Source organism: Betta splendens, chromosome 17 (genome assembly GCF_900634795.4).
Source record: "Betta splendens chromosome 17, fBetSpl5.4, whole genome shotgun sequence".
Classification (NCBI taxonomy): domain Eukaryota; kingdom Metazoa; phylum Chordata; class Actinopteri; order Anabantiformes; family Osphronemidae; genus Betta; species Betta splendens.
This window is the reverse complement of record NC_040897.2, coordinates 15,965,530-15,979,324: the sequence shown is the minus strand read 5'-3', so window position 1 is coordinate 15,979,324 and position 13,795 is coordinate 15,965,530. Positions and strand designations below refer to the sequence as shown.

The 13,795-nt window shown below is 48.1% G+C and overlaps 1 protein-coding gene across 4 annotated transcripts in view; it reads right to left on the bottom strand.

Annotated features, from left to right (window-relative positions):
* Positions 1-13,795, bottom strand: part of LOC114844153 (neuropilin-1a-like) — a 75,657-nt gene that overhangs the window by 43,122 nt on the left and 18,740 nt on the right. For 3 of the 4 annotated variants that reach the window (XM_055503746.1, XM_041068132.2, XM_055503747.1), the window contains one exon: positions 2,451-2,632. In XM_055503746.1, the coding sequence (XP_055359721.1) occupies positions 2,451-2,632 (182 nt within the window). Of the gene's footprint in view, positions 1-368; positions 519-2,450; positions 2,633-13,795 lie in introns of those variants that run through there. The other variant, XM_055503748.1, reaches the window with a different exon arrangement.

Below are 13,795 nucleotides of genomic sequence, written 5' to 3'. Positions count from 1 at the left end.
AGGACTCGACAGAGATCGCGTGAAGCGCTCACATTCCAGCCGTCATGTTGGATTTAGAGGCTCACGGTGGACGGACAGATGGGGAGATAAGCGTGTTTCCACCTTCTCTCTTATTCCTGGGTGTATTTGGTGAAACCTACCAACCTACAAACAAACCTCCGCCTCCTCGTGTTCCTGCACACAGTAGTAGGTCGCTCTATATACGAGAAGCCACAGAGCACCATTCTGGGAACACCAGGCTCCCAGACGGGCCCTTCCTCTGCACCACGTTCACTGTATTTACATTAGCCACAACTAATGAGCCATCGCGCCGGGCTCCAGTCCTCCATCACTGAAACGCCCACGCGCTCGCTGCTCCAGCTGCTCACCTCATCTCATTCTGCGTGTGACGCGCTGTCCCGGACCGCGGCCTCCACGAGGAGCGTCCTGATGCGTCTTCTGTGGGACGGAGTCCGCGGCCACCGGCTCGATGCTCCACTGGGCCGAGAAGCAGCACATTTGTTCTCGTGAGACGGGCTCTGGAACCTCCTGAAGCCGCGTCGCCGCCCTAAAACGCGAGCCACAACCACTGCTTTAATGCTCAGCTCAGGTTCATCAAGCACCAGCGTTTGTTTGGACCCCGGTGCGGCTCCGTTCTCACGCTTTCTAATTCCAGCGGCTTGTTTTGACTTGTTGTGCAGCTTTTTAAGGTGCTGCATGGAAGTTTGTTAAACGTGGGTGGGGGGCGCCATCAATCATCTGACACCTACAGCAGCATGAGGCTTCTCACAAGGTATTTACAAGTCCAGCAAAGCGTTGCAGACATTAAATCCAGATGTTCCCCAGCGATAACGAGAGATTATTTCTTCTGTGTTTTAAAAGTCTTTTAACAGCTTTGTTCCACCAGGACTCCTGCATTCCTCTGTTGGCACCGAGCAGAACCCAGCGCCGCCTGAGAACATCCTCCGGTCGGCGCGTTCCTTCGTGCACACGACAGTTTCAGACAAAGCATGAAAATGAAATTAGCAGGTTGTCGTGTGTGTTTGCGCTGCAGACAGACGCGTGAGGAAGAACCTGCCTGTGTTTCATTAACTGTGGATGTGTGTAAGTAAAACTCACCACCAAAGCTCTGGTTCAGGTTAGTGGTGACTCTAATCAGCTGTGGACGCTTAACGTCATCAATTATGAAGCTTTTTGGACAGTTTGCTAAATAAGCAGGCGCGTGGAACGAGGGAGCTTTGCTGCTGCTGCCGTCGTTGAGCGTTTAGGAAGTAGTTCAGCATTTGTGTGTTTGTCCTAAGTCACAGCTTCAGGCTGCGCTGTTGTCAGACACACACTTCATCACTAATACCGTCCCAGTGACCTGCACCTGCAGACGCGTGACGCTGGCACAGCTGCACGTCACATCTGGCCATCCGCTCCACATCTGGAGCCAAACTGGAGGCGTGTACGGCCCCAAACGGGACGCAGCCCTCGGACCGGCAGCGTCCTTATCTCCACGCGTCGCCGTCAGGTCACACCCTGACTGGGGAACAAGGGGCCGTGATAAACGCTGCCGTTATCTCGGGTTCTGAATGAGTGGCTCAGTGAAGCTGGGCCGTGCACGCACGCGCTCATTGATTGTTTGGCCAGACCAAATGATTGTTTACACGCCGATCAATAATTAGCGCAAACCCTAATCACAACTAACACAGTCACACAGTGAGTCCATTAAAAGCAGCCAGTCATAAAGCCACGGATCCATACGGCCTCAGTCCCTGCTCACACTCACCCAGCGCTCAGCCAAACGCGCCGCGTTTCCTTTTCTCATTCATTTAAATCGTGCAATTATGGCGCACAATCCAATAATTACTGAATGGATACTTCTTATTCATGTACTGATCTTGGCAGGACTGGATTCATGCATATTTTAAATGGAACGAGCTGCAAACAGCTCTCACACTCGATGATCTTATTCCCACTGGGGAAATGAAAGTTTTATTACCATCTGTATTTTATCACTCTAGCAATACTTGATCTAAATTCTCTCCCTGGTGGCGGCTGCTGCTTCCCTGACAGCGCTGATCCAGTAAAGGTGCATGTTCACGTCCCGTAAGTCTGCGACGCCTCAAACGATGCCTTCAGGCCAAACTGTGGACAAGCACCGCCAACAACTCTGAAGCTGTTTATTATTACAATGGGCTCAAACTGCATTAATATTATGGTCTACGATGTTCATATGCAGTTCAACAGAAAATGTGATTATGGCTTTGTGCTAAATGCAATTGGATTTTTATTATGTCTCTAATCTATTTTTTCAAAGATTAAATTGTCAAATTTATTACATTTATAAAACCAAACAGAAGCCCTTTAGTTAAGGTCAGAGAAAACAGATTAGTGGAGTTTGGTTGTGTAGAAAGATCATTTCTAGGACACAGGCTTGTTTCATGTTTGACAATCAAACATCTGGGAAGTAGTGGGTGTGTCCGTACCCGCGACAGTGAAGACCGAGCTGCTCAGTGCAGAGCGTCCGGATGCTCCGACCCGGGTCCGATCCACCACTAGTTTACCTTCACGTGGAAGTGAAGCAGAGGAGGTCGTGGAAGAACTCGTCAGAAGCTGGTTCTGGATCTGCCCCACACACACATGCTGCGTAGACATGCTCCTCTTTGATCTGGGTTTGAAAGAGAATTTAATAAGTGTGACTGAATTGGAAACAGAAGAGTGCAGATCAATATTTGAATACAAGTGCGTTGGTTTGCTCCCATGAGCAAAGTGTGTGTGTGTGTGTGCGTGCGTGCGTGCATATATGCGTGTGTGTGCATATATGTGTGTGTGTGTGTGTGTGTGTGTGCGTGCGTGTGTGCGTGTGTGTGTGCATATATGTGTGTGTGTGTCAGGCTGCCTTGGGCGGCGCTGGTGGGACCCATGCCAGACACTGCACTGTCTGGGTTTTGATGGGGTCTGGTAATGTTTTATATGCACTCGAGTCAGTGATGCATTATGAAAAAGCTCACCTTCCATCAAAGAGACAAAATAACAGAGGCTTTGGCGTTCGATGGACTGAGAGGCGTGTGTGGAGAGTCATGTTTGGAAAAGTGTTCTTTCATTTAACCATTCAATTTTCTTTTTTTCATTTTTAACTCATCTCTCCTTTGACAGTTGCGGCTCATGAGAGGGAGATGGACGGACTTATTTGACAGTGGCTCTGCCTCCTTCTCTCCACCCTGAGGTCTCCTGTTACCGCGCTTTCCCACAGATGTCTCCTTCAATGATACACTATTGATTTATTGTCCAGCACATGACAGAGAGAGAGCGCGGCAGAAGAAGATGGAAACATATTGAGCGAGCGGAGACGCGGCACTGGACACAAAGTGAGCGCCGTTATTAATGTGACTGTTGTCACGCCGTCGTCAGAGAACTTGGCCGTCGTCGAGCGAAGACACATGAAGCGAAGCGGTTTAACAATCTGCAAAGTCAAACGATGAGCGCGGACACGGAGTCTGTTCCACCGCTCAGAACCCAAGGTCATTTGTTAATGATTATGAAGCCATGAATTATTGAGCAAGGGAGATGAGGCACTGGCTGCTGCATTACTATCTCCCTGGGAACATATTGACTCTTCGGAAAATTAAATTAGGCTGAAATATTTCAGGAAAGTTGTGTGTTCCTGATGAGCTGTCACTCGTCACAGCGTCTGCACCGACGCTGCAGAGCTCCTGAGCTCTAATCAGCACTTTAACGGGTCACACGCGGTCCTGAACACACGGTCCAGTCCGTTTCCACCAGTGTCCTCCCTCCTCTCACATGGTCGTTCATCAGCTGGGTCTGAGCAACAAACAGCAGATAAACATCAAGACTTTTATGCTGCATTAATTCAGAGCAAACACAATTAATTAGTAAAACATGGGACACGTCCACCGACAGTTTAATCTGATGACTGTTATTATTTCACTTTGACACATCTGCTGCGCGACCTGCTTGTGATTCAGGCTCCGGCTGTGCTGCGTTTCCTGGTTTTGGCCCCGAGGTGCAGAATCCAAACACAAAGCTCCAATTAAACAAAAGCACGTCAGATTCTATGCGGCCTCTCGGATTAGTGGAAAAATCAAGGCTTTGTGTGTGAAAAGGTTTATTTTAGATTTGTATCTAGACTCTGTACTTACATTCATTTGCATGTTGGGAATTGTGGTTAATTCATTTCGGTGTTGGGTTCCAAAGCGAAGCTTCGAGACGACGAGTGAGTGGGTACGAACGGCGGCGCCGCAGACAGCGGAGGAAACAATCAGTGTAATTGGCAAGCTTCCACCCGGCTGCAGCCGCCTGTCTGACCCCTGACCCCTGAGAAGGATGCACACGCAGCCACTCAACTCCACATTATAATTATTGGCCATATTTCAAATATTACTACTCAATATTTAGCAGCAGGATGAGTAATATCCACTTTATGTAGCGTCTCCTTCCGCAGCGCAGACGTCCATGAACAGCCCTCATCGACACGTTCAACAACTCATCCATCTCAGGGAGTCCAACACAAAATTAGGGCCACTGCCTGCTCCTAGTTGCCAAGGCAACCACTCAGAAATAGAGGCTTTTCAGCACAGGGACTCGCACCGCGGTCGTATTATTTACCACTGGCCGAGGCTGTAATCCCTGTCACCCCCCGCTGTGCCGCCAGTGTACCTCTGAAAAAGACCCCCCCTCACACACACACACACACACACACACGCTCTTTTTGCCTTGTGGCACTGGGGCTTCTGGGAACTGCAGGGTGACAGTTACCATGGCAATATTGATAGTCATCTTTTTCTCCCCCCACATCAACAGGTAAGCGCTGTAATGTAGATCTGCCACGCTGCGAAGGCTGCAGGGGACGTCGCCACACACAAAGCGCTCCATGCACATAAACATCCTGGTCTCACACACGAGGTAAATGAAATAAAGAGTAGAAGGAAAACGTTATTACAGATGTGAGCAGGAACGCGTTAGTAAACACACAGCCACAACATGTACGACAACCAGCCACCGCCGCCTCGCTCCATCAGTCAAATCCATAATTGGTCGTCCATTATGCCACAGTTCATTTTCATGGTTCCAGCTGAAGTGTTTACCAGATGTCTGTGGGCATCGCTGACATGATTAGGCAGCCGTTCTGCTAATTTATTGGGTTGATCCTGTGGGTGCCTGTCAATTATTGCCTGGATCCAGAACCTCTGAAAGTGGAAAACCCGGCGTTCCTGATGTTAGGACGCGCAGGCGACACCTTGCTACGGCGCCATGATGCTAATCTGTGGGCGTGGGCTCCGGTACCGGCGTGACTGTGATGAATGAGTGTTTGTCCTGGGTTCAGACCAACTGTTAGTGAGGCCGGATCCAGCAGCGGGTTTATCCACTGCAACCTGCTCAAGAATTGGTTTAATGCACTTTAATGCTGAAGATAGCTTTGCTATCTAATTATTTGTTCTAATTCAGTCCAACTTGAGCTGTAGCTGATTTTAAGCCTGCTTCATATGACACAAACCAGATTTCTGGAAGATGCCACTGTTTGTGGAACAATCTCAGCCTGTTTCAGGACTGAACGTGGACAAAGCTCCGTTGAAGCCTCCTCCCGCGTTATTACATGTAACACTTCACGCTTTCCTCTGTGACAAAGTGTCGTCACCAAGACAACGCGCCGCTCCAACATAATAACACTAAGCACAACGTCATCGATCCCCTGGAGAAACTGTGGTTCAGCCGCTGCAGCCGATGATGGAGCCATCACACAGAAGGCGACTCGTGGAGCCAGAGGATCCAGAGATGGATGAGCGTCGGTCCAGATCAGTCACCAAGTGCCCGTTAGCTTCTACTGTAAATACACTGAACACAGATTCTTATTATATACTTGGTTTCAAATATTACTATTCAAATATTTCAAATAACACCTGCTTTTTTGTCTTTTTAACAAACAATGAGGTTCAAGGATGTGTGATCCTACCCTGCTGATACTAACTCTTACGTCTACTCCAAACAAAGGCCCAATTAACGCACACACACTAATCAATGACGGGATGAGATCTCCAGTTGGCAAACAACACAGTCGCTCATCTGCAGCATCTATTGCTCAAACGTTTCCATTTGTGAAGCTCTGACGGCCGCGTGAGTGCAGAATAAGCTCCAACATGCTTCAAATGATTTGTTGTGACACTTACACATAAACGCAGACGTATAAGAGTAACAAACACACACACACACACACACACACACACACACACACACACACACGCACGCACACACACACGTCTGCAGGCTCCCATTTGCAGCAGACTCCTCTGTCACAACATTACATGCGGTGGATGTGTCTCTGGCAGCTTCACTCGGCCTCGCATTTTCATAATTCCATCTCAAAGAGGCGAGGGGGGAAATTCGAACCATCTTTGTGGGGAGTTGAAACGCTAGCAGCTATCCAAACGACATCTAAATAACATGCTACGTGTCACGCCGATCTGAAATAGCAATCACCAGATGTAAATGTCATCGGAGTTTCAACTGGAGGGTGTTTTAAGAGAGAAATTCTGATCCTTTGGATTTGAATCAAATATAAATGGCTAATCTGATTCCTGTATGTCCTGCGTGACAATAATGTGGAGGAGGCTTCAAATGCCAAGCAAATGTCACGGGTATTACAAAAATACACACATTTCTTATGAGCGGCGTCCGCATGTATAATGTATTGGCATGTTTTTGCTCCAAACTGTGTCTAGGCAGGAATCCATAGAAAGCGTCATGTGCTGTTGGATGCTCTGCAGTGAGCGAGAGGAACGAGGGCAGGAGCTGGGCTCAGTGTGAGAAGATGGATGGATTCCTCATGGATGAATGTGTTATCAAGCACAAACGTGTAAAACGTCCAAACAAACTTTCTTCTTCATGTTTGCAACATCTGCTTCGTGTGACGTGTAAATTGTCTGATTTATGGCGCCGCTGCCTGACACACACACACACACACACACACACACACACACACACACACACACACACACACACACACACACACACACACACAGTGGAGCGATGATGTAGTGGGCGATGGAGGAGATAGTGACGCAGCTGAATATCATCACAGGCCACAGAGGTCACCACTCGCCTGCTGTACGTCACCGGTCAGAGCGTGAAGGTCCATCACCAGCGGAGAAAACGAGGGGTGACCTACAACCACCACACCGCGTCCCTGCAGCGTCTCTGACGTTAATGCTCATTTATTTAATACAATACTTCCAAACCGATCATCAGTGTCTAGAATCATCTGGGCTCTGTGTTGAATGGAGACCATTAGCAGCAGCAGCAGCAGCTCAGGTTGGAGGCAGAGACCTGCATACATACATCTGGTTATTACTATTCTGAGCCACTACGCAAACAAGGCCTCGCAGCCTCAAGGTCGGAACCTCTGAGTCGGGTTTGGACCTGATGCTGGTCTTTATTCAGCGAGCGGCGATGTATGCGGCCCCCGTCCTGCACTCTGAGTGGGTTATTAGTAGGCTGTGCAGTGCTATGCTAGGATTAGAATTCACTTCCACCAGCTCTGAGTGATGGGAGTCCATTCAACATTTCATTCAACTTGGCCCAGTCACTGGCAATGCACTGCATCCAGCCTTAGAATTAATACGGCGTGACTTGGTTTCTCTGACCCATAAATTACTTGTTGTTGCAGTTCATCGCCGCTTTGAAGATGGGTTTGGTGGTTCGAGGGCAGCGCTGCAACCTGAGAGTTCAAAGCCCGCGACCACAAAGGTGTCCGTCAAGCGTCCGGGAAGGTCCGCAGCGCCGCCGCACATACTGACGGCACATTAGTCTGTTCAGGCTCCACAACAGGCTCCTAATACGCTTAAACACTTTGCATAAGTTGATGCGCTGATTTACTACTAAATTCTAAAAAGACCTTCTCATTAGTTTTTATTTCAGCAGAATTAAAATCCCATCTCATAAATTAAACAAAAAGCCTTTGAGATTTAATTGATTTCCCTGGTGTGTTGAAGACCCATTCAACACATAATTATAGATTTCATGGAGATTATCAACATAGTAATAATTCATGTAAAAAGCGTGAATGTCACAGTCGTATAATAAAGGCTTCAGCGGAGGAGATGCAGCAACACTGACATAACATTTAGTTTGTACATTTGAGCTGTGAGTGAGTCGGAAGAGATGAAATGACTAAACAAAACAGAGATGTGAACAAGATGAGCTTAAAGGACAGAGGACGGACGCTGAGGCCGAGGTGAGGGGAGGCGGTGAAAACACTAAGCTACAGACAACTTTCTGCAGAGCACAGATGTTTCAGAGCCAAGAGGATGCTGACAACACGACATCTCCCCGTCTTGGCCAATGAGACGCGAGGAGGCGGGTTCAACGGGTCCTCAGTGTTTACTGCGGTCACCGGATCCTTGCTGCACATCACTGGTCATCTGAGTCAAACCAACAGGAGCCACAGCGGCTCACGCTTCCCTGCTGATGCGGCTGCAGGCTGCACGCTCTGGTCTGGGACATCTGCTCACTGGGAACCAGCCTCAGTGACAGACACTCCACAGAGGAGTCCTTGAGATGACGGCGGGAGAGGAACAGACAGCCCAGTGTGCAGGGTGAAGAGCCGGGGGCCGGCCAGAAACCTGCTCACCACAGAGCCTTCACCCCCGGAGCCACGAGCTGCTCTGTGCTCATGCCAGTGGGCGATGACAGGCGGCGAGCAGACGTGTGGAGGCCAGCGACCTGCAGCCGGCCGAGCAGGTGGGCGACGCACCGTCCTGCACTCAGTCCTGTGGAGCCTGCACACGACGCAGACGCTACCTCTGACGGGTTCCCACGTCCACTGCATTCCATCATTCCCAACTAGACGCGTGGCCTTAAGTGGAATTTAGCTGCTCGTCCGACACCACATTAATTTAATATTAATTTCACCAGTCTTCACCTATTACCCACACACTTCCTAAATCATGTTGACAGCGAGGGTAAACACTTTCTCATCACACATATGCACGCCCTCAGGTGTGTTAATAACGTGCAAGGACACACAGGCGCACACATAAATCACACTTTTAGGGGGAGGAGGAATATCAGGGACTGACAGACACTTCACCGGCTGCAGAGAAAACAAGATGAAGGAAATATCAAGTATCATAATTTCATGCGGGTGAAGCATTTGATATAATCACCAGCTGCTGATTACACGCGACAAGAGGGAACGCTTCTCTTTCATGTTCTATCTCACATCGACGCGTTTTACCTGATGGGTCGTCATTTTAAATGTATCTGAATGCTTCTAAAGCTTCTGGATTTTATTCACGATCATTTGTGGCGTCTTAGAAACTTCTGCATATTTGTGGTCGTCCAGACAAAATGAATGAAACATGAATTAAACACAAGCTGAATAACGAGGTTCATATCTGTGAAATCTCAAACACGCAGCATTATTAATTAAGTCAACTGTATAATCAATGATGCCGTTTGGTGAAGGAGCCAATTCAAATCTCACAAACCCAACGTGTTAATTTCATGCTCGATGCAGCGAGCTCCACTGAGGAGCAACTATGAAAACACGCAGACGTGGAGCACGGAGTCATTGTCACAGCCTCGAACGGACGCCAATGAAGCTAATATAAAACTGCCTGATTAAATGACGTGGCGGCTTTGCATCACATCAAAGGACAAAAGCTCTGATGTACACACTCAGTGGACATTAGTAGTTCCACCCGTGCACAGATTCAACCCACCACAGAAACTGCCTCTGATTCGACTTTTACATGTGCAGAATTGATCAGTGATAAAAACTTGAAAGCGTTTCAACACCTTCACACCGTCGCCGTGTCTATGTTTGGCTCAGCTCTGTGGGGAACATCACCTGCTCAGCTCTACCTCACGCATGAATATGCATGAAGGAGAGAGAGGAGCCAAGCTGAGCCTCCACTCGCCGAGCATCTCTGTCTCCGCAGCAGAATGAAACCTGCAGATACCAGAACACGCGTTCTGAGAGGAGCCGGCGTCCTTTTCATTTGGTCTATTTTATGCAGGTGTGGAAAACAAACAGGGTTAAACTCCAACCTGACTGGGCTTCACTAAATCCGATGAAGTGGGGGAATCCATTTAATCCCAGAGATGCATTTTTCATGGGAGGAGAGGAAGTGACAGAGCTTCACAGCAGGCAGGCCTTCCTCCCTCTCCTCTGCAGCTTATTTATAGCACAGCTGAAGACTTTCCTACATGTGTGGTTGATACCAAATGTCCTCGCTCCGCAGGTGTCCTTATCTGTGGCTAATATTAGCCCAGAACAATGCTGGATCCACCCGTGGCTTGGTGAGGGAGGACGGAGCTGATGGCGGTGCGAGGCCGGGCCCCAGAGCCATCTGTCTTAGTTAGACACACAGCATGGGATAATGGCATCGTGTACCGCTGCTCGCGGAGGGAGATCCTCAGATGCAGCCGCACATTTAATCTATCAGCTGCTCTCGTGACCTGGCCGAGGAAATCTCTTTGTATCCAACAGCTGCTCCTGTAGATTCTTTACACAGGAGGAAACAGAGCCTCATTTGAATAAGAAGGGTATTAGAGCGAACAGGATGTCAGTAATTAGTGTTTTTTTCTTGTCCTGACTGTACTTGTTGAGTGGAGGGTGAAAATGGTCAGAAACCGTCACCTCGATGTCAAACGGAACAAACCCGTGACCTTTACAAAACCCAGAGGATCTGCTCACCTGAGCACAAGCTGAGGCGTGATGTGCTGCCGTCACCGGACAACCGTGCTGATGCAGAGAAACCTCCATGTGCCCGGAGAAGCTTATAACACCCGCGGCGTATTACCCCGCACTGGTGTGTAATTAGACGACTTTCATATGAGCAGTGGCTCATCAGCGCTCATCACGTCCCGTGGCCTCGAACGTGTCGCAGAACAGTGCAGGGTCCTTGTTTTGTCGACCATATTTATGAGAGATGAGCATCAGGCTATTACTCACCCGAGTTATAAGTTATGCATTAACAACCTCCATTTGTCTGGACAGTGTCTGGACGACAGAGCTGGTGACCATCTAACAGCTAGCGGCTGATGATCCCAATGTATTTATAAGGCACATTTAAAAACAAGCCAGGCACCATATGAACCACTCAAAGGCAGCTCCACAAACTAAAGACTAGTAACCAAAGGTAGCAAAGGTTCATCCACCCACTACGCTTGTTTGCTGCACTAGTCTCTGGGACCCTGGCGACCTTTAAAAGCACATACTGAAAAAGAAGCTTCTCAATTTTTGATTCTGATGCTTTAACAGGCTGAACAAGTGAAGCATTCAAACCGACAGCTGCCTGCTCCCAGTAGAGCGGCTGGTCTGAGCAAAGTCCCAGAGGCCAGGGGTTGTAAGTGTACAGACCTGAGGCAGACCCAGCTGATTCAGATCGATACAAGGCTCACGTGGGTCCAGGAGAAGACAAAAGACCAACAGCAGCGAGCTGTGCACTGCAGAAGAGCCGCGAGCGGCCAAAGAGAACCAGAACCAGAACATCCTGGAACATCAGGGCCTCACAGCTTAGTGCGTTTGGTGAATCAGGCCAACGATGCATGTGAAAACACTTTGCTTCAAACCACGTCACCTCCTCTGACTGGTCACCATGACAACAAAGACAGTAAATACTGGGACAAGGTCCTGGTTTATGACTCAGCTGTAGTTTAGCTACTTTACATTTAAGAACTTTGTCATGATGGGCACCAAGAGCGTTTCTTTATTTCTAACAATATTAAAAGAGTTTCCAGCTCTAGACCTGTGAGAGAAGATGCACCTGACAACATTCAACACATAGGGGGGGGGGGGGGGCATAATCGCAGTTCTCCCCTGGGAATAGAAGGAATAATTGTTCAAGCAGATGCCGGGATGTCAGAGCCCATCAGCAGAGCCGTAAATAAAAGCAGACAATACATGAGCTTGACAGCAGGTTTGCAGACGCGCGGTGTCTCGACTGCCGATTAACCGCGGCTGACTTCATGCTGAGGTTAATGAACAGACCTGTTGTAGGACAATCTTGTGCTGTGAGACATTCCTCCCCTGCATTCTCACTCTAATCAGATTCTGACAGTGAAGCGCTTTACGGCGGTTTCAGGGTTCACATACAAGCAAAAACAAAGGCTTCGCTGTTTTAGCTTTTTTAAACTCACTTAGTGAAACACAGAAATCCGAGTCTAATCAAAGACGTCCCCAAACTTAAACGATCTTTATTCACTCGTACAACCACAATAATCCATTTCACATATTAGGAGGAAGCTGGGCAGAACTGAACTTTACAGTTAAGTGATTCATCAGATCAATCTTACTTTAGCTTTTTGCTTCAGATGACGTCCCTGATCACATCTAGCAGAAAAAGCTCAGTTCAGTAAATGGAAAAATTGAATCAAGTCTGGAGAGTTCAAGAAAGTGCCCAGTAAAAATGACAGTATCTGAAAATGCCTTTAATGAAAATCAAGATAGAGATGAAACCTTGGAAACTATCCTAGGAGATAAAAGGCAAAGTTAGAGGTTGGCTGTTTGATTTATTTGGCCAATCTTCAGGCTTTATTCATTTCCATCTTTGCTCGAGGCCAGGATATCAGAAGTGCTCCAACACGATTGAAGTCTGTTATTTGTCCCGGTAGCAAATCGCTGAATCGGAGGCAGAGTTGGGTCCAGAGTCACCACGATGGAGGTCTAGCACCCTCGGGCTAATCACAACAGGACACGGGTTATTGTAATACCTCAGAAGGCTGCTGGTTTCAAACGCAGAGGCTCAGGATAAGTGCTTTTTAATAAAACCTGGGCTACTGGACATGAAAAGAAAGTGCAATGAAAAGCTTCTCCACATTAATTGACACTCGTGGGTCCATTAAATACTCGGAATAGCCTGGTGTAATTTCTCTCGATCGCAGCACTCAATGCAGTGAGGTTCAAAAGCGATCATGGGAGTTAATTACGTTCAAAAGAGTGCCACAGTTTCATCACACCAGACTGTGCTGAGGATTAATGGCAGGCGTCACCGAAAAATCCAATAGAGGCATGATTAGCATTCCGTGGAGATAGTCCAAGATTCGGCGCATTGCTTGATAATCAGAGCGTATTACGGCGCCTCAGCTTGACACAACATGTAATTTCATCCTGATTCCTGACAGGACAGAGGTGAAGCCTTCTGGGAGCGTTAGTAGAACAGACCCTGGTGTCCTTAAACAACACGCAGCATGCTAGCTCACCGTGCTAACAACGCGCTAACAGCGCTACCCATGAGGCTTGTTCAATGTGACTTTGACTGTAGCGGGATGCGTCTGATTGGCAGATGAGCATAATAACATGAGTTAATATCTTGACCTGTCTTGTAGTTGCCTTGTTAAAATGACTGATCGTGTGCCGCCGCCTGAGGTCAGTGACCTTTGGGGCAACTTTAGAGTCGTTCCCAGATGTAATTGAAGCAAAGGAATTCCCCAGCGGGGATGCAGACACAGATGAAGCCACAAACATCTCCATATAAATTATGACCTTTATCAAAATGGTAAAATAATTGGCCAGATGAAACCAGCTCCACGTAAGACACCAGCAAAGGCTGTTTCCTGAGCGGGATCATCACCAGCTGGAAGCCGGATGTACTGACTGGGTGACAGTGGTCATTTTTCGTATGCATTTCCTCCCCATAGTTGTCTAAACGCCCAGAGCTGCACGCTGCTAACGCTATTACACAGTTTCACATCAGCTCCATGTTACTGCTCTGTGATGGCAGGTCTGGGCTGTTTGTGCTGCTCCTGACTTGATGAGCCAGGCCACATCACAGTCGTTCGCCCAGAGAGCAATGCCTGCCTCCATTAGCAC